The following is a 20,700-nucleotide window of genomic DNA, read 5'->3' as shown; positions in this document are numbered from 1 at the left end:
AATATTTGACACTCTCGTGCATGTATACTGTGTGTATTTATTTTGTTACATTGTAAAAAAAAAAAAAAAAAAAAAAGGTTCTTGCCTTGTGTGTAAAATAAGCTGCATGCAGGAACAGTGGAACAGTAATGCAAACAGCACTTTACTATGGACATAAATGCACTTTTCTCTGCTGCTAAACACGACTGCAAATTGGGTGTGACTGCAAATTGTATGAAATTGTGTCTGAAACGTTTACTTATTTTATTCTTTTATTGTTATTTTTAGGTATGTTAATTTGAATACTTATTTATTCTATCCTTTTTAATGCACTGTCTCCAGTTTTTAAATATGAAACTGCACCATATGAACCAGCCATTCAAAGCTGCCCTATGTCTTGAATCAGTGATTCTCAAAGTGGGGTCCGGGGACCCCCAGGGGTTCTTGGCACTGTCAGGGGGTCCGCGAAATAATTTGCTATAGATTATTAAATTGTGCTGTATCCTTAAAAAGTGCAAATCTACAGATGGGGACTATTTGCGCCAATAGAGCAGGCATACTGTGTCCATTACTCCCACCCACGTTAGCTTCGGGCAATTAGAAACTCTGATATGATTGTGACACACAGCAGGAAGTTCATTATTTTAAAGTTGAAGCACTTCAACTTTAGACTGATAAGTTTAAATGTCTGGATTTATTAGGACTATGTCAGTCTGAAGGCTTTTAAGATCAATTACTTTTAATGTAGTCTAATAAATTAAATGCTGTCAAGTTGAGTCCAAATGCAATTTGAATAAAATCACCCTCTTTTTTAAAGGGTAAGTGGTATTAACATTCAATAACATTGCAAATTTCACCACTGTGGGACTAATAAAGGAATACCTCATCTTATCTCAACATGATTCAAATTGAAGTGTGTTTTTGTTTATCACTATGAAACAGGTCTGAAGTATTCAGGTTGAAAAGTTTTAGAATACAAATAGCCCAGATGGCATCTAAAAGGACAAATGGTAGTAAGCATATGCTTGATCTGTGTTACGATTACGAAGGAGGCCTTGGAAAAATGTTCTCCCGTGTAAAGGGTCCCTGGCCCCAAAAAGTTTGAGAACCCCTGTCTTAAATCACAGTGGGAGCACATGGTCATCCAGACTATCTAATGCTAATTCTGAATCAGGTTTGTATACAGTGAGTGTCTCAGTTTGAGCAGCAAATGTTTCAAAGGATGAAGCAAGGTCAACGATGCTGCTGGCCAAATGAAGAGGAAGGTCGTTATGTTAACAACCCCCTGATAGTCCACTTCTACCAGAGGAGCTTGAAAAACACTGATAGCCAAACAACTTTTGATGAAACTGAACGAGATTTGGTGACAAAAAAAAGTCAGATACATTTCACAGACATACAGTACTTATATCAAGTCATTTCAAGGGCTCATTTTATGGATTCCAACCAATCAAACAAATGATTCTTAATATAGGAGCGGGGTGGTTTTCTATCCTATCCACTAGTTACCTGCTTTCAGCATAGATGTCAGCAGTGAAAACCCCTAATCAAAGACGGCGTTTAAGTTGAATTTAAAAAGGCACACTACAGTATGGTCAGACTGAACTACATGCAACCATGACTATGAATACTGGCGTAAATTGACAGTCTATCAAGTTTGAGAATAGTGCATTTACACAGATACATCTTTAATTACTTTAATATTCAATGTAGTTGTATTGTCCACATTCTGTACCTTTAATAGGTGAGAGCCACCAGCCCTGTAGTTCTTTGCTTCGCTTTTACACACCTGAGCTGATAAACATGTCATGTAAAATGTTGAGACGTTAATTGGATCAGATGTGCAAGAGTGGAGTTAGTTCTGGGCTGAGAAACACAAATTTGGAGAAATAAACTAAACTAAATCAGCACTGGAAAAAGGCCACTCTAAATATAAGTAAAAATAATATTTTTAAAAATGAATACAAGTTTTTTTTTCACTTGTAATAAGTTAAAAAAAAAAAAAAAAAAGTGAAAATTCTTGGTAAGATTTCTGGAAATAAGATGTAATATTTAGGCCTTCCAATGTAAAAAGAGATTAGAAAGAGAAGGAAATTAGCTGGGAAAACTATTTTGAGCATTATTTCGCTAGTATTAGGAAGTGTTGTGTGCCTGTAATGCTCAAAAGTAGAATTTTGTCCAGATAAGATATTCAAAACACCTTGTCTAAAAACAAGTCCCTATATCTCACAGAAGTGTTACTTGTTAGGTGATTGTGTCTTATATTAAGTTTTACGAGATATTTTGACTAGTAATTAGACAAATATATTTTTTTTTGCACTTTTGCAGTGATATGCAATTCAGAATTAGGGGGGATGAGAAAAACTAGTCAAATGTATGGACTAGCTGCTCAAAAAACAGACCTTAAGACTTATGCAATAATAATACTAATAATAATATCCACCATCTTCATTTTTACAGTTTAGATTTCACTGTACATAATGTACTGTACAGTACATAGCTTTGACATCACAGATTAGAAAGAAGAAAACACTACTCATTAAATTTGGCTACAAACATCAGTAGCAAATGTCCACAAAGACAACCCTGCATGACCCAAACCATAGTGAATTAGTAGAAAACACATAAGAAATACAGTTCCCTATTATCTGGCTCCATACTATGACTAATAAGGATTAAAAACTGTGTAAAAAGGGTTATTCGGATAGCTGCTCTTTTAATCTTTCCTTTGGTTCTAATCCATACCACAAAACATCCTCGTCCACTGCTGCCCAAGCCATTCGCTCTGTGGTAAATGTGGCTGCCCACTCTCCTGACGGAGAAACAACAATAGCACCTCCTGCACCACGGACACGCTCTCCCATGTACTGCAGAGACAACTGGGAGGAATCTGCTACGGATTTACCTGCGAGGAAATATGTAAATATGTAGATGGAACATAGTTAACTAACAAAACACAGTCAGGGAATCAAGCAAAATTTACATCCAAGTGTGAACTCACAGTTAACAGGCAAGACCACATTTCATTGTTTTTGTCCTACTGTATCTCATTTCTTTTCAATTTAATTCTGCATTACTCTAAACTCATAAGACATTCACACTATTTGAATCTTTTTCATTCATTCGTTTCACTGTTCAGTGATGCGATGATTATCCCAAAAACAGAAGTAGTGACATCAAATTATATTAAGACCAGATAAAGTCTGACATATGTGGCTTGTCTTAATAGATAGAAAGTGTGATACTTCACCTTGTTCAATGTGAGAAAGAATGAGTCTGGCCAATGTGACTTTGAGGATAGACTCTCCATGACCGGTACAAGACACTGCACCACTGAAGTTGTCTGCGTATCCTCCAGAGCCTTAATATTTACAAGAGAGAACATGAAAAAAACACCATTAAATCTACTATACCAAAATAAAAGTTGAGAGTATAATTGGAATGGTAAATTTGCTCTTAAAGTCTCAGTGCAACAGAAGTTTGAGCGTCTTTAGCTTCTGTACTGTGAGTATTCCCCAGTGAAACAGAATATTTGTGCGGTGTACAGTCACAAGAGGGATTTAAATCAAACGCTTTGCATTTGATTGGTCCGCTAAAAAGTGGGCGGGCTTAGAATGTAGAGCAATACTGTCGCTAAAAGTCACCGATAGATTGATGGATGGATGCCATGATATTATTGGTTGAAATTGGTTGGTACTAGCTTATGTAAGCGCACGTCATATTTTGTTTTACAGGAAGAAAAGATGATTGGATTTTGATATAAAAATACAAAGAAATTGATTGTAAATTTTATTGCATTTATTGTGCACAATATGGCCGTGGATGTGCTCTAAAAGAGTTAAAAAAAAAAGGGTTTTCATTTCATCAAGTGTAGCTTGTTTGAATAAAGTTAATTATGTGATTAAATCTGACTTTATAATAATAATAATGATGACATCTAATTTCATTTAATCTCATTTTAACTACAGCTGACAATGTAAAAAGTGCTATTTGAGACAGTGCAAGTAAATTAAGTCATACCAATGATCGGAGAGTCTCCCACTCTGCCAACCATTTTATTTCTGATCCCTCCAGTTGATGTTGCACATGCAACATTGCCAGCAGAGTCCACAGCAACTGCCCCAACAGTATCATGAGCCCTAGGATGAGAACAAAAAGGTTATAAAAGGTAGACATATTTCCCTTCTGATGTAGCTAACACTTCTTCTCACTCCCCAACAGCAAAGCAGAGCCATTCTCTAGGTATTCATTTACTGAAAACATTCAACCTGGACCCTATTTTCCCAATGTGTTTTTGTCTAAATGACTAATGGGGAAAACTATTTTTGAAACTGGTCCAGTATTGAGGGAGAACGCTGTAACCAGCAGCTGCGAAACAAGCTGTGAGGTTAAGTGAGGTATTGTAACGTTATTTCCACTAAAAGTGCTTGTTTTTGCCAATGACAGGCTCAGATTGTTATTATAAGTGTCTGACAACATTATGGAAAGAACCCTACAGAGAAATCTAACGTTTTTCTAACCTTTCCCTTGATCCAGTCTGTTTGTTATTGTGTCCAAGTCTTGCTCAAGGAGAAGTCTCGTTGTGAAATCTGAATATCCGTATACTCTGGCTCAAATAAATATAGGCGGCGATTGAATTCAAAGATCTCATACACATTGTGGAAATCATCTAGATATTCAGCCATGACATTGAAAATCTGTTAAATAACACTAAGCTACGCTTTCTTTACTCCAACACAACAAACTCTGGCACTCACGTTTCCACCATGAATGTATTCCACTATTCCACCGTTGTCTTCCGCCAACACGTCACCTCGCCAGATTTCAGAACGAGACTTTTTCCATAATGTCAGACACTTATAATAACAATCAGAGCCTGTCGTGGTAAAAACAAGCACTTTTAGTGGACGTAAATGACGGTGCCAGGTTGCCCCAATAGCACCATATTGCTGCCCGTAAACAGCTACCATCAATACTGGACCAATTACAGAAATTGCTGTCCCTATTAGTCAGTTAGACACAAAAACATGGGAAAGTAGGGTTGAAAAATACCGAAGTGACCCTTTAACAAGCAATCATCACATTTAAGAAACTTACTATAATGGCCATCAAAACCGCATTGTGATCCAATGTTAATGAAAGCATTTGCAGCATTTCTGTCTATTTTTGGTCAACTTAAAAGGAACTGACTTTATCTGGTTTGAAGAGGACAACTTGAAAACATCTTCTCCTGCAGTATTAACTTTTGTGAAAACATTTTTTTTTATATATAAGCACATTCTCTGCCAAGCAGGCTCCAGAGTTTATATTTATTTTATTTCAAGGTAGTGTCACACCATCAGGCTATTCAACCTGAAAAGATGCTGTGTGTTCAGAGATTTATGAGGAAGTCCAGACTAGAAGGGGTCGAAATAAAGTCAAGCACGGCAGATACTCACCACTGAGAGTTGAAATCCTCCATCACGCCAGTAACATAAGTCTTGCTCTTCGTCCACTCTCTCCTCTCATACTCAGTCACCAGTGTATCAGTGGGAACTGTGGCCATGCCAATGCTCTCTGCAAACTGGTTTGCACCGCTGCTTGTCAACATGACGTGGGATGTCTGAAATGTTCAATAGCAGCAAACATGTAAGAAAAAGTTCAAAGAGAAAATGGATTTCAAAACATTTTCATTGATGGGTAATAAGACCACTTCATGATCCAAATCACTAATCAAATCAGTGCCTTTATAACCATCAGTGGTCTCTTGCTGTTTCTTTCAAAGAGAGACAAAAGCAAAGTATTTAAGACGACACCTTTTCCATCACCGCCCGTGCCAGTGACACGGGATTGGCGATGTTCTTCACTGAAGACACGGCACCGCTGGCAAGTGTCCTTCCATCCATGATGATGGCATCCAGCTCCACTTCTCCATCAGCATTTAGCGCTGCTCCGTGCCCTACAATCACAATCAGTAACTCACTTAAACTGGAGGGCCTTTATCAATGCTGAGAAACTAAATAAATCAAACAAAAGCAGACAGAGAGGAAGCAAGAATGACCAGCTAGAGATATGATTTCCTTCCTACTTTGTGTGCAGAGGTTTTATGTCGCCCGCTACATCCTCAAAAGTCCACAGGGTGGTGACAAAGCAGTACAAAAGAGCATAGTACTAAATGACTGATACATCACTGATGTCCAGTTTGGATGTACTTGTACAGATTAGTTTGGTACATTTAAAATGCATCTCAAGATTTCCATTGGTGTTGATGTATGATTCAAAAGCTTCTAAGGTCGAAAATGTAGTTTTAAGTTAACACATATGTCTATGTGATGCATGTTGGCAGATGTTTGTTTTGTGTTGTTTACACAAACAGAAATCCATATGCACAGGCAAGATATGCATCTCTGTGCTAACGGTTGATCTTCACTTGCTTGCCAAGTGAAAATTATTTGGGCAAGTTGTCCCAAAAAGATGCAACATTAATTTAAAGTGGCACTACACCCAGTTTCAAAATTCATACATGTCATTCCTATAGTCTAAGACAGTCCAAAATATTAGACAACTCTCTCCCAAAGCCCAATAATAGAGTGGTAAAACTCAAACTTGTGATGTCATAGGGTATAAAGTATGAACTATAGTATGAACCCCTGCACCCAGGGGAATGTTGTTGTTGCTCTATGTTGTAGAGCTCCTTCAGCGACAGGCTGCTCCACCCAAAGTGTGTGAAAGAGCGCTATCGCAGGTCCTTCCTTCCTGCAGCTGTCAGACTCCACAACCAGCACTGCTCCCAGTAGACCACTTACACACCAAAAACCTGACAATAACTGTGCAATATCATTATCATTATTATTTTTCAGGCGTAATTCATACTGTGCAATATTTTCAGGTCGAATTTCATTTCATTCTCACTGTGCAATATCATTTTCCACTTGTGCAATTTTGTTAATAGTCTGTTTATTGTCAATACCATATATACTGCTCCTATTTTTAAACTTCCTTCTATTTAAATGGTTCATATTTTCTTACACTTTATTTAGCTCTTTTTTTTTTACTGTTAGCTGATGCATCTTGTTTTTGCACTATCCCCTTTGCTGCTGTACACTGCAAATTTCCCAACTGCGGGACTAATAAAGGAATATCTTATCTTATCGCTTATCCTACATATTCTGTTTCACAACTGAGAACACTTCCGTATAGGATAAAGTTCATTTGGTTATAAAAAAGAAAACAAACATCTGTGGGTCCACAAAATCAGTCCCCCATTCGTTGTTTATGGAGCAGATCCACTCTTTATACCCTATGACATCACAGGTTTGAGTTTCAGCGCTTTAGTTTTTGGATTTGGGAGAGTTGTTCATGTTTACTAATATCCTTTTGACTGTCTTAGACCATAGGAATAACATGTATGAATTTTGAAAATGGACGTAGTTCCCCTTTAAGAAAAGAGAAGACAGTTATTTTGTACAGTGTACAGAAGTCCACCTTCTGTTGGGCAAGTTTATGTTTTTCAAGCTTGCCGGGGTCACCATGGGGGTGTAACACATAAACATAATCTAAAATTTAGATTAGATTTTGGTGCAGACTCCATTTGGGATTAATGCCAGATTATGACGATGAGCTCCATAATCAGTAAACAGCCTCGCCTCCACCGACCACCATCACTCTGTTTCTGAGTCTAGATGAATGTCGGCATCACCACCAGCAGATGGAGGCATCGAGCTACAGACAAATCTAACTGAATTAATAAAGATGATGGTGATCATCAGTGATTGGCTCCTGTGTGGCCAGCTGGTGGAGTAGTTTTAGGCTTTTTAAACTGATGTATGAATAGATAAGAGCCAAGAGCTGTGGCTCTGAGACCTTTTGCTAAGATCTATTTAAAAGCATCAGAGATTAGAGAACAGATATAAACTCAGTTGCCAGTTTCAACAGTCCTGTAATAAATCCAATAAACTGGCAACTGAGTGTATAATCCTTTTGTTTAATGTAGATTTGTGTGTGTAAATTTACCTATATGGTTAATAAATATTGGTAAGAGTAATTCTGTACAGCATACCTGCATCAAACACATGGTTATCTTCCAGAGCCCTCACAGTTGCCTCAACAGCATCCAGTGCACTTCCTCCTCTCTTCAGCACTGAAAACCCTTCACGCGCTGCAGCCTTTACTCCGTTAACAGAAGCCTCGGCCAGGTCATCCGGTATGGCCCATGCCCCACCGTGCACGACTATGACTGCTGAGATCTTTACGTTCCTGCAGGTAAAAGACACAGTGGTTTATGGAGTCTCACAGAAGTTATATCTGATGAAATGTTGGCTTGCTGAAATCTACAGTCTGTGTCTTTGAGATAATAATTCTTATTGCTGGACTACACTCCATTAGGCAAACGTTTCTACACTAGATGTCTATCTGATAGTGCTGTAGCTAAAGTTAAGTGCTAACTTTAGTCTCACCCAAATTGAACATCTTGTCGATAGTGCTACAGGCTCACTGCGAATGACACTCTACCCAAAGGAAGTTAGCTCTATGATATAACCCTCAAACCTGCAAATCAAAGCAAACATTGCGTTCCACCAATTTGGAAGAATCTCAGTTAGTCTAGCAAGTAGAAGATAGATAATATATTGTCCTCCTTTAGAGGAAATGTGTTTCCACAGCCTGTACACACATAGGAACAATTAAAGAACATTAATCAAAAAGAAAAATATAGCCACAAGGAACACAATACAGTCACAAGTCACAAGAACATGAGTCCACTGAGTGTTATTGCTGCAGTTTATTGAGGGCAGTGATGGCAGAGGAAGCTCTTACTGTACAGTGCTTTTTTATAGATCAGAGATCTGTATCTGAGGCAGAATGGGAGTAGAGTGAGGCGCGAGTTCAGTGAGATGAAAACAAGTACATTGATTTCATCTCACTTGAAGATCAGAAGAGAATGTGACTGCAAAATTCCTGGGAATTATTGTTGATGAGCGCTTGAGTTGGAGAGAACAGATTGACTGGGTTAGTAAAAAAAACAAATAAATCTATACATCTATAAATCTATATCTATAATAAGAAGGGTTAGTCCTCTTGATACCACAAACTGTCTCCTTACTCTTTATTATAGTCTTATTTATCTTTCATATTGTAATATAGTTTGGGCGAGTACTTTTCCTACAAACCTTCATAACATTTTCGTTCTCCAATAACGTTTTGTGAGGATTGCATCTCCTCTGCTCCTCTATTTAAGAAACTCCAGATTCTTACTATTTATGATATCAATATTTCTCAAATATGTGTTTTTATTTATAAGATACTTTCTGGTGGGAATATTCCTGAGCAGTTCAAAACCTATTTAAAAACAAATTCTCAGGTCCATTCTTACTCAACCCGTCAATCTCTAGATCTTCATCCTCCTAACTTCCTCACTAGTAGAGGTCAGTTTTCGATAAGATTTAGAGGAACCAAATTATGGAATAGCTTTTCACATCTATCAATAAACTATTCATCTGTCAAATGTTTCAAAAGTCGCATAAAGGGTCATTTAATTGCTGTTTTGTAATTGTTTTTCCCCATATTGTCCATTATCTGTTTTTATGTTTTTTCCAACTCACAATGTTGTTTGGTTACGTTTACCCAGAAGTCTTTATAGATATTTAAATCAATATCCTCCTCACAAACACTAACCATACACTTCCACACAACACACAACCTTGTCTTTTTATATATATTTACTGTATTGTTATTGTTGTTATTATATATATCTTGTCCTAATAGTTTGTTATCACTATTATGTAGTCATATTATTTATTTATATTAATCTTGTCTCTAGGTGGCTTCAGATAAGCCCAGAGGGTTTTTTGCCTCTTCCTGCACTGTATATTATTAATTTATTTGTTTTGTTATGTTGTATAGTCTTAAATTGTGCAAAATAAATAAACAAATAAACAAACAAGGTGTTTTGTAGAGAGCACTTTGGAGGGGTCTTCCCTCTAGCCTACAGTTGATTCATACATACATTGAAGTGTTGATCTGACTCTGCGACTATAAACTGCAGGACACGTGGTGTGAATCCCCTCTCAGGTGTGGAGCATTCTCGGACAGACACATGTGATTCTCAGGTGTGCAGCTGGTTGAATCATAAACATGAACAATTATTAATGAAACATTTGGACTGTTGTTCTTACCTTTCTGGAGCTTCTCCATTCATCCCAGTGGAGAAACTCTCCGCCATAGTCACGTGGTTTGGTGGGATTTGTCAAGTGTTTTGCCCCCAGTTCATTATGGACACTACTGTCAAGTCCAGTATAATTCAAGGCAAGACTTCCGGTGAAGCCTTTCAAAATAAAATCCGTGTTGACAAACTTGTTGACAAATCCGTGTTGACCAACAAAGACTTTCTCATTTAACGGCTAAACAGTACACTACAAGATTTTTCTGAAAACATTTGAGGCGAGAAATAGGCATTACAGTAACAGAATATTGCGCTGCCATTTGATTGGAGTTTGCGAGTGATTGACAGCTGCTCAGAGACGGCAAGGCTCCAGCTCGGCTCTGATTGGTTGTTTTCCTCCGGTCTGTGAAATCTTGCAGATGCCGTTAGGAGCACCGGAGGACACAGAGGCACATGATTTTTTTTTCAGATTACCTGTCTCATGAACTACTGTCAAGACAAAGAGACCATTTTATAAAACAAACTTTTTAAAATCATATACCACTGCAGCTTTAATTGGGACAAAAATGTATAAACAAGTAAACACTCAAAGTCACCCTTCCTCATGCGACTCTTCATCTTCACACCGAATTATTTAAGTAATTTATATAAAGTGCATTAGTGTAAAATATCCCTTATAGACTCTCACACTGAATGCACAAGGCAAACAAGTACCGCAAAAGAAAAAAAATGTTGTTAAAGCAAATTTATTTTCAAAGGACAATTCAAATAATAAATCAAAGGGCTTTACCGACATTGAAACTTGAAAGAGGATTAGAAACAAACATTAAGATATTAAATAAAAGAAAGTTTGAACATGCATACAGGTTTAGAGGCAATCCTGACATCATTACAAAATAAATCATAGTACACCTTAGATCCTCTGATGATTAAAGAAAAGATTATTACGTACTGCTGCAACTTTTTAAATAAAATATTCAATAAAAAAAATAACTTTGAAAGGCTTATCTGCATCACTTGGATGTAGTAAAGAAATGTGCAATGTTGCACTTTGACCACTAGATAGCAGTAAGAATGCATCAAATCTAAGTTGAAACACTTGGAATAGGTTCAGTATTGATGCAGAGAGTTTTTAAATAGTGTCAGCCACAATCCTCTTTGTCCAAAGTGACATGCTGCAGTCTGATAAAAGTCTTCTTCTCTCTGTGCTGATAAACATCATCGTAGAAGATATTTTCCAATTCATATTTCTTTTTGTCTTTCCTTTAATGTCACGGTGAAGACAACATTGTGTTTTTGTCTGTTTTTTTTTATTTCAGTCTGTCTGCTTTAGTCTAAATACACAACCATACCATAGGATTACAAGATTAAACCACATTTACAGTCACAGTCATCATCACCATTAGTAGCCACTGTAACAGCGGCAGGGTTATCATCATCATTGTCATGAATCATTTCATTGACTGAAATTAAATCAGTGAAGGTTTAGCAAGCGTGAAATGCAAAGACAGTACTGGCCGACATTGGCCCCAGTCTCTTATTTTAGGCCATCAAGAAGAAAACTACATTTCACATGTCTCATTTCAGAGAGACATTAATCATTAATTATGAAAAGAGATGGTGAGGACATGCAAGTTATGATCAATATTGGCTCCCTCTAGGCCTGCTTGTCATTTCAGAATGAGCAGAAATAGCAATTAGCAAGAGCTATAATATCAAATAAGATAAAATATCTATATATGTATACAGAGGTACAGAGACAAAAGTGGTTGTTTGGTGGGTTGGTTGGTTGGTTGGTGTGTTGGTGGGTGTGTTGGTTGGTTGGTGGGTTGGTTGGTGTGTGGGTTGGTGTGTTAGTGGGTTAGTGGGTTGGTGGATTGTGGGGTAGGTTGGTTGGTTGGTTGGTTGGTTAGAGGGTTGGTTAGTTGGTTGGTTGGTTAGAGGGTTGGTTGGTTATAGGGTTGGTTGGTTAGTTAGAGGGTTGGTTGGTTGGTTGGTTGGTTGGTTATAGGTTTGGTTGGTTGGTTGGTTTGTTGGTTGGTTGGTTGGTTGGTTGGTTGGTTGTAGGGTTGGTTGGTTGGTTAGAGGGTTGGTTGGTTGGTTGGTTATAGGGTTGGTTGGTTGGTTAGAGGGTTGGTTGGTTGGTTGGTTAGAGGGTTGGTTGGATGGTTGGTTTGTTCGTTGGTTGGTTGGTTGGTTGGTTGGTTAGAGGGTTGTTTAGAGGGTTGGTTGGTTGGTTAGTGGTTGGTTGGTTGGTGGGTTGGTTAATAAATCCAAAGCCGCATGGGTATTCTGGCCTCTGAACCCTACACATGACACAGTGTATTAGTCTCCCAAACAAACTACCTACAGTAACTTCATACTCATCTTTAATGCCAAGACATCATATAGGTCAAATGAAAGAAATGGTGTAAAAAAAATTTGATGACAACATGCAACCCACGGTAGTTACAAATACATTTGGAATTCGGAAGTTCTGTGCACATTTACAACAAACCTTTTTTTTATTGATATGTTCAGTCTTTAAAGTGGTAGAACAATATTTGATTTTACGGGCAAATGTAGTTGTGTCTCATTACTGCACATTAACAACAACATTGAAATTGACTCTCAGCGTCTGTCCCCTCCCTCCCCCCACAGTCTTTATGAGTCTGATCAGTGCAGTCAGAATCAACTCTAAAGGTCAAGTGGAGCTAGATATTAGTCATTCACCAGCCTCTTCTGCTCAAATTCAATAGCGAGTAAGTAAAACAGCCTGTGTGCCGTGCCACAGATGACTTTAGGATTCAAGTCAATATCATAGCTACCGGACAAGAGCGGCGTTTCATATGAGATGCATGCACTGCTGACACTGCTGACGTTGCTTCATATAAAGATCTAATGAAGCATTTACCTGACATTGAAACTTCTTTAAGTGTCATATAATTCACATTACAAGCTCTTTTAACTCCTTGAGCCCTAATAGGACAGGAGGTGAACATTTACATTATTCTGACTCTGGACACTGGGATTGCAGCTCTGCTTTTTACAAGCTAACAAACAACGAGGTATGCTCTTGTTGCACCAATGGACATTGCTCTGTAAAGTCTGCATATTTGCTTTACTAGAAAAATAAATATGCAACATTTGGACGACTTTTGTTTTGTGTGACCATGCTTTTATTGAGATTTAAAGAAAATTACACTGGGATGGGATTACAAGTTCTTCAAGTAACAGAGTGAGAAAACAAATGAGGGATAATCTCAAATACTTTATACACTTGCCAAAGTAAAAAAAAAATCCACAGCAAACAGGAAACAAGAAATGAGCGCATTGATCCAGCTTCCTTCCAATCCCATAAACCATACAATGCAATTCAAAAAGGAACTAGATGGGCATAACTTTGCAGAGCTTTTCAAGTAAGATGCCAGACAGTGATTTACTCAATAATAATACAGTCACTTTTCTTTTTGGATTGTTTTACAGAGATGTTTGAGAAGATTAGGTCTTGTAAGTCGTGAGGGTGCAAAATATTCTTCTCTAAAGGCCTCCAAGACACAAGCGCAGTAGGATTAAACCATTTGGAGAGAGGGTAAAATGCCTTTATGTTGTTTATTCGCATGGGACGCTTTAATTTAGAGTACATGTAATGACAATAATAGCTTCAGAAATGGCCATTCTCCACATGTGCAAACTCATCCAAAATCAAACTTGCAGGCAGTGTTCAGCACCATGGACAGCGTCCCTCAGGTTACACTGCTAGGACACAATACAGTACAGTTTCACACTTTGCTACTGTAGTGAACTTTGTAAACTCTAATAGAAACATACCATTACATTTGGCCTCAGTGAGAAACAAGAAACTAAGTGTTTAAGAATTTTTTTCTTGGAGATAAGGTAGCCTAGTATCTGTTAACCTGGTGGCATTAATTGTTTAGCAATAATTTAACTTATCGTTAGGGCTGTACTCGATCAAATAAATTCTTAGTGGACTAACACTCATATGATTTTGTTGACTAATCAATGAGTTGATTTAATCATCAGATCTGTAAAAAACTGAGTTTCTCCACAAAGAATCACAGAAAAGTACCACTTTAAATCTCGTGTTTACCAGAGATGCGCTCATAAGTTTCTTGGAAATAAGTCATTCAGCATGCAAAACGACTAATCAACCAAAGAATTCTATTCTTAGTCTACTAATCAAAAACGACCGATTAGGCGATTAATCCAGTGGTTTTCAAAGTGGGGTCCGGGGACCCTCAGGTGTCCTTGAGGGGGTTCAAAAGGGTCCCCAGCAAAAAGGGGAATAATTTATTTTCACTATAATTCCACCCATAAGTAACACAATGACAGAATGTATGACTATTTTGGTCATGGCTTTCATACACGTTCTGTAATAAAACATCCAAAAGCAAAACATTTTATGGGGACTATGGGACAAAATCTTCTTTAATCTAATTTGTGTCAGTTTAGGGGTCCTTGACGTGAAAGAGTTTGGGAACTACTGGACTAATCGACTAGGAGAGGGCAGCCCTGCTATCACACTGTCTCATGGCAGTTCATGAAATAGTCATGCAAGTGAATCTATTTGATTCTGTACATAGACACGAATTTCCCTTTTTTTTCTTGATGCTCAGCACGACTTTCAACAACACGTGATGCATGTGTCAATTTCCGCTCCAGTCTTTTCAAAATAAAACTAATAAACCTAACTTAGTTAGGTTTAGGAATAGATCGACTTGGTTAGGCTTAGGCAACAAAAACTACTTAGTTAGGTTTAGGAAAAGATCGTGGTTTGGGTTAATATAACACCAGAAGTGCCGTACGGAAGTTAAGTGGCAAATAAATCAACTTTGAATTCTGGTTTCACACGGAACACTGTGTTTTTTACTTCCCGGTTCACAATTACGTGGATTAAATACAAATTGATTTCGTGCTGACCATCACAAAAAAAAAATTTAATTCGTGTAAACGAATCAATACATTCAATTTCGTGAAATGCTGTGCGACCGGGCTACTCATATTAGCTATAATTCAAGCTCCACTGATAGCGCTTATGTGTACTTACAGTGTGGTTGACACTGACATACAGTATGATGATCTATTTCTGTTTTAACCAATTGCAGCTACACAACATTTATAATACTGCATATTCTCAAATATATGTTATAATGTCTTACTTCTCTTTCTTAAGGGACTATATTTGCCACATAAAACTTTCAATAAAATAACAGAATCCCATTTTGGAAGTGAGATTATTGCATGGACCAAAGTGCAAACTCAACTTTTTTTTTTAATCCAATCCCTCCTTAAGCACATCGCCCAATTGGTATGCGCTCAGCAGGGATGGTCTTTGTTTTCCAGCAGCAGCAGCAGCGCCTGGTCCCGGAATCTGTCCGGTTAATGATGCTGAGGGGCGGGGAGCAGCAGACCCAGAGAGGATGAGAGAGTCTGGCGGGGTGCCGACTGAGGAGAGGAGAGGAGAGACAGCAGAAAGAAGGCAGGCAGCGGTGGAGGAGGAGATGGACTCACACCTCTGAATCACAAGTCAATCTCCCCAGTCGCTCATACCTCTGGAAACATCTGCAGCCTCCAAGTCAGGCATCATCTCGGAGAGACCCGGGAGTTTTCTTCTTTTTTGGAGAGGTTTTTTTTTGCTGGTGGCGCTCATGCACACTGACTGGTAGAGCTATACACCAAAAAGAGAGCAGGAGCTGGGAAGGTGTAGTTGCATTCCGACGCTCAGCATTGTCGCCTCACCTGCAGGAGGTCCGCTGTGTGTAATAATGCATACAGAGAAGTACTTACCTGAACTGGTGGCCGAGAAAAGCGGCTTGGACCCCTCCTTTGTGCATGCGGTGCGCCTGCTTGCAGAAGGTAAGTCAGGTATTTTTCAAGTCTGCATAGTTATTTAACAAGAGGCATTCACCCTGTTCCCTGCAAACTGAACACACCATTGCATTGCATTTCGGGGGAAGTACAGTGACCGAGCTTATTTGAACACAATGCCCTTGACTGGCTTTGCTTGATGGCTGTGAATTCACTGTGCTGTGTATTTATTTAATGGAGGAAGCTGCTCTTTGGCTCCATGTGGCCAGAACTTTTCTGAGGGTTTTTTTATCCCATGGAGAGAAGAAATGCAGTGAGCAAGTAAGAAAGTATATATAGAGTGTGTGTGTGTGTATGTGTGTGTGTGTGTAAAGTCAGAGAGTATAGTCACCTCTCACCTCCAAGGTCAAACAACAACCCAGGAAATAAACTGAAAAGTGTTCGCAGAGCAGTTCTTCATGCAAGGTGAAAAAGGGTGAAAGCACATAATTGCTGTAATTGTATGATTGACTGGATTTCAAATGTGCTGTTAATCTATACAGTGGATTGCCAGCTGTTGTTTATTCTGCATATAGATCAGGATTGTAATACAAGCTGCATGTTGTCAGAAAGGACTTGGTTTTCACAGCAAACTTGACATCCTCCTATAGGGCTGCACTATTACGGCCAAAATGATAATCACGATTATTTATCGCGATTATTAATTGATTGAAGGGACAAAATATTTGAATTGCACTTTCATATTTTAATAAACTTTCACTTCCATGTTGTGCTTCATTCCTGCTAATGTCCACATCTTAAAATAAGACTGGTCCTTATTCGCAGTACATCTCCAAGAGGCAAAATAAAATGGTACCAAAACGTTTTACCCCAAATCAAATCAATGGAGCGCTGCTTTCACTTTCACTTCGTGCTACATTCTGACTACTTAACAAATCTTTGCATCAAAATAGGATTTAAAATAAGGTTATTCTTCACTTGAATTCAGTGCATTTTCATTTTGCTCGTCTGATCCACGGTAGATTACTCTTCTACTCTGGACTGCAGCCGCAACATTCAGGAAAGTTTTTTTACAGGCTGTTCGCTAGTGTCCCTGTGGGTCATGCGACTTTGGGTGAGCTTAAGTTACTAGGAAATATCTCAGCTTCGGGCGGGCAGGTCAAAAAGTGACAAAGCAGCGTTCCGAGTAAGTTATTAATAACTTACAGAACAATCCACCTTCTCTTCCCCTCTCTCTGTCTCTCTCAAACACACACACAAACACACACACACACACGCACAGCCGTGGTGGCAGCACGTCATTTTAACCCATTCTGTGCAGCTAGAGGTTGTGATCATTTCACAGTTTTTCTGTGAAATCACATTGTTTAGGAAGCGCTTGATTTGATGTGCAGCTGAGTTTTCTATGAGCGGAGCACGCATTTTAAATGTGAACATCGCAGTCGATCATGTTCCTTTAATTGTGGGAAGCCAAAATTGTGATTACGACTAATATTTGATTAATTGTGCAGGTCTACATGCTCCTTTTGGTTTTCCTGATTCAAAACTAAGCACTGACCAAATATCATCATCAGTCTGATATCTTTAAGAACTCTACCTGAGATACACAGCGCAGTGCAGGTTGAGTATTTGTAATGGGAGTCATAAATTCTAATATGGCAAATAAAACTGTTTAATATGCTATTTAGGTTAATGTAAGATTCACCTTCTCTTTATATCACTACTTATAATAACTGAAAACTGTCATCAAGGTCATGGAGGGGACTTAATGCCATTGAGGCAGGTGTTCTAGTCTTTCTTCTGATTTCATGTTACAGTATATCTAACAGGGCGGTATAATCAGCTTCACCCTGCAGCATAAAGCAGCCTTGTTCTTCATGCTGCAGGTAGCCTTGGTGTCATTCACATGCTGAGAATGTGTCACTTTGGACGGAAAACTCATCATCGCAAAGCAAACACAAGAACTCAGCTCAGCTCGTTCGGTATACAGATGTAACTTTTGCAGTTATCCAGTGCAAATCCAGACTATGTGCTCTGAAGGTTTGAGTGATGTGCTTTTTTTTATGGTGAATTTATGGATGTAAATACTTTACAGCAGCGACAATTAATCGATTAGTTGTCAACTATGAAATTAATCACCAACTATTTTGATAATCAATTAATCGGTTTGAGTATTTTTTTTAAAGAAAAAAAAGTTATAATTCTCTGGTTGCAGCTTCTTAAATGTGAATATTTTCTGGTTTCTTTACTCCTCTATGACAGTAAACTGAATATCTTTGAGCTTTTGACAAAACGAGACATTTGAGGATGTCATTCGTTGGGCTTTGGGAAACACTGATCAACATTTTTCAATATTTTCTGACATTTTATAGACCAAACAACTAATCGATTAAATGAGAAAATAAACAACTGATTAATCAACAATGAAAATAATCATTCGTTGCAGCCCTAATATACTTTTATTCTAGTGTCATAGATCCCAAAGGTGCTCAGCACACAGGGTCTTACAGGACACTAGAAAAAGCACTCTATGTTTAATTTGGTCATTTTCTATCTGATATATTATGTTTTCATACAACTACTTTCCTGTTTGTTTTCTAGTTGACTCACAATAAACCTCCAACAGTAATTTATAATAATCTGCAATTTTTAATTATCATCTATATAATAATATTATAATAGTTTTTGACACATTTGTTAAAAGCAGCAAAGTCAAACTGTGTGTGATAGATTAATATGCTCTGATTAGACAGGGTGTTTGTGCTCTTTCCTCTTGAAATGTGTTGATGAGACACCTGACAGTCCCGCTCTTGTCGTTAACTGTGATGCAGATGGGATCATCTGTCACACAGTGCACGTTGCCAGATTTACTCAAGGCTGACTCACATAGCCAGGATACAAACAAAAAAAATGTTGTCTTTATCCTAATCCGCCGCAGTGAACAGCAACTAGCATGTTAAAATGTGTTGTGTGTTTACCTTTTTTCACGTTTTATTCATTCAGTTAAAGCAGTTTTTGTAAAATTATGTACAGATTTGCAATTCACTTGCAGTTCCCCATAATATACAATACAGTAGAGTCTTCCAAAATACAATATAATACTGAATCACAAAAACACAATACATTGCAATAGCACAGCATGTGTCCAGTTTGCAAGGACAACACAGTATGCATCATATACAATAGTGGGACAATGAGTATAATAAACTGTGCGTTCAGACAGTCTCGTATTCTCAACCCTAAAATGTTCAACATAATCATCCGTGGGCAGCATGTGAAATACTACTGTTCATCATTTCAACCATTTTCACACAGCTGTTATCATTGTTGTCAGTGTATGCTCATGGATAATGCAGAATCATACATATCAGTGGACAGCAAGATAAACTGCCGTTTACAGATTTATAGATTCACAGCTATTTATCAGTGAATAACAAAGCATGTATAATCCTGCATTATTCACATCATGCACAGTAAACAGCATAGCATAGAATTACCATGGTCTCAGCTAACAGCTCCATATTTATGAAGGGAATATGTGTTTAAATGATGCTGTCTCTGAAATCATTTGTCTTTCTTTTGAGCAGATTTAAAGTGGTTTGAGAGGGTGGGTGGGGATAATTCTCCTTCAGAGCGGAGTGTGAGCAGGAGGTTATTTGAATAACTTTGTAAAATATATATTAAATACAACATGTATAACACTGTATATAGTAGTTGTTAACCAGTCTTCCAATTTTCTCCCAAAAACTGCCTCTTTTTGGACACAGATACTTCTTTTTTCAATGTTGCATGAGGCTAATGATTGCTCAAACTGTCATAAAAGACAATTCTTTCATGTGTTGCATCAGACACCCCAGGCAAAGACATCATTTTTTCATGCACTGGTCAATTTTGCGATTTTGGGCTATTCTGCTTCCATAACATGTCTTCTTTCAGACTAGTGGAAAGAAAACATATAAAATACATATTTATGTGTTTATTTTACTACTTTGTCTATTTACGACTGTAGATTTCTCCTAAATTCAACAAAAGCTAGCATTAGATAATGCCTCATTTGCATATTTAAACATAACATTTCAGAAAACGTGTAATATGAAAAATAATTGTCTTGTGTGAATATTGAACTGGGGAAGTTTAATGGTGATATCTATTAGTTAAAATGTTTTACCCTATTCACCTGTAGTGTCTTCAAAATATACGGAATTTTACCTTTAAAGGCCCTTTTCTCAAAATGATCAGACTCTGAGCCAGAAATCTCCACTTCAGTAGCACTTACATACCTACCCGGTCTCACAGGAAGGAGTTTAAATACCACAACATTCCACGGTCATTCCACTTGTCATGAGAATGTATTTTAGCCTTTTAGTCTGTCATTTGTATGCCACTTTTCACGTGTCATTTGTACGCCACATAAGCGTCCGCAGTTAGATTCAGGCAAGAATACCACTTAGTTAGGTTAAGGGAAACCGTCATGGTTGGGCTTAATATAAGTAAAAAACGTATGGAAACAACGTAACACAACTACAGTACACATGTCACAAACGTCAATAAAAAACACGTGAAGACAAACGTCACGTGACTTAACTTACAAAACAACAACAACAACAACAACAACAACGGTCTCCTGGTTAAAAGTTGTGTATTTGCTGGTCCCATTCGCCTCCCCACCTGCCCACCATAAGCGACCTATCTCGCTTTTTATACTACATCACTAACTCTTACCGTAGCATTTATACACAGATGTGTTTACAATGCAGTCAGTACAGGATAGATGG

At 38.0% G+C, this 20,700-nt stretch overlaps 2 protein-coding genes across 7 annotated transcripts in view; one reads left to right on the top strand and one right to left on the bottom strand.

The window, feature by feature from the left end:
• Window positions 1-1,389: 1,389 nt before the first annotated feature.
• On the bottom strand, window positions 1,390-10,265 carry si:dkey-103j14.5 (isoaspartyl peptidase/L-asparaginase). Of its 2 annotated transcripts, none has more exons than XM_037781342.1 (7): window positions 10,131-10,265; window positions 8,018-8,214; window positions 5,775-5,917; window positions 5,418-5,581; window positions 4,000-4,118; window positions 3,230-3,340; window positions 1,390-2,884 (listed from the first exon to the last, which is right to left on the bottom strand). In XM_037781342.1, exons 1-7 carry the CDS (start codon window positions 10,175-10,177, stop codon window positions 2,676-2,678), a joined length of 990 nt encoding a protein of 329 aa, XP_037637270.1. In that variant the 5' UTR covers window positions 10,178-10,265; the 3' UTR covers window positions 1,390-2,675. The 2 variants fall into 2 exon arrangements, with proteins under 2 accessions (XP_037637270.1, XP_037637271.1); XM_037781343.1 differs by lacking the exon at window positions 10,131-10,265 and adding an exon at window positions 9,962-10,064.
• A 5,360-nt stretch (window positions 10,266-15,625) lies between these two features.
• The window catches only part of khdrbs2 (KH domain containing, RNA binding, signal transduction associated 2), an 87,994-nt gene continuing 82,919 nt past the window's right edge, over window positions 15,626-20,700 (top strand). For all 5 annotated transcript variants that reach the window (XR_005208351.1, XR_005208350.1, XR_005208353.1 and 2 more), the window contains exon 1: window positions 15,626-15,973. Coding sequence is in view for 1 of the 5 variants with exons in the window: in XM_037781314.1 (XP_037637242.1) it covers window positions 15,883-15,973 (91 nt within the window). In the remaining 4 variants the exon portion in view is untranslated. The remainder of the gene's footprint in view (window positions 15,974-20,700) is intronic.

Source organism: Sebastes umbrosus, chromosome 10, assembly GCF_015220745.1.
Source record: "Sebastes umbrosus isolate fSebUmb1 chromosome 10, fSebUmb1.pri, whole genome shotgun sequence".
NCBI lineage: Eukaryota > Metazoa > Chordata > Actinopteri > Perciformes > Sebastidae > Sebastes > Sebastes umbrosus.
Note: the sequence above shows the minus strand (reverse complement) of the source record. Positions and strands in the feature narration are given on the sequence as shown.

What these genes read in the sequence shown, in the direction of transcription:
- si:dkey-103j14.5 (XM_037781342.1), bottom strand. Translation starts at nt 10,177, where the DNA reads ATGGCGGAGAGTTTCTCCACTGGGATGAATGGAGAAGCTCCAGAAAG. An exon ending in AATGGAGAAGCTCCAGAAAG is followed by an intron (nt 8,215 to 10,130) that starts GTAAGAACAACA and finishes TTTTACCTGCAG; the next exon opens with GAACGTAAAGATCTCAGCAG. An exon ending in CACGGGCGGTGATGGAAAAG is followed by an intron (nt 5,582 to 5,774) that starts GTGTCGTCTTAA and finishes TGAACATTTCAG; the next exon opens with ACATCCCACGTCATGTTGAC.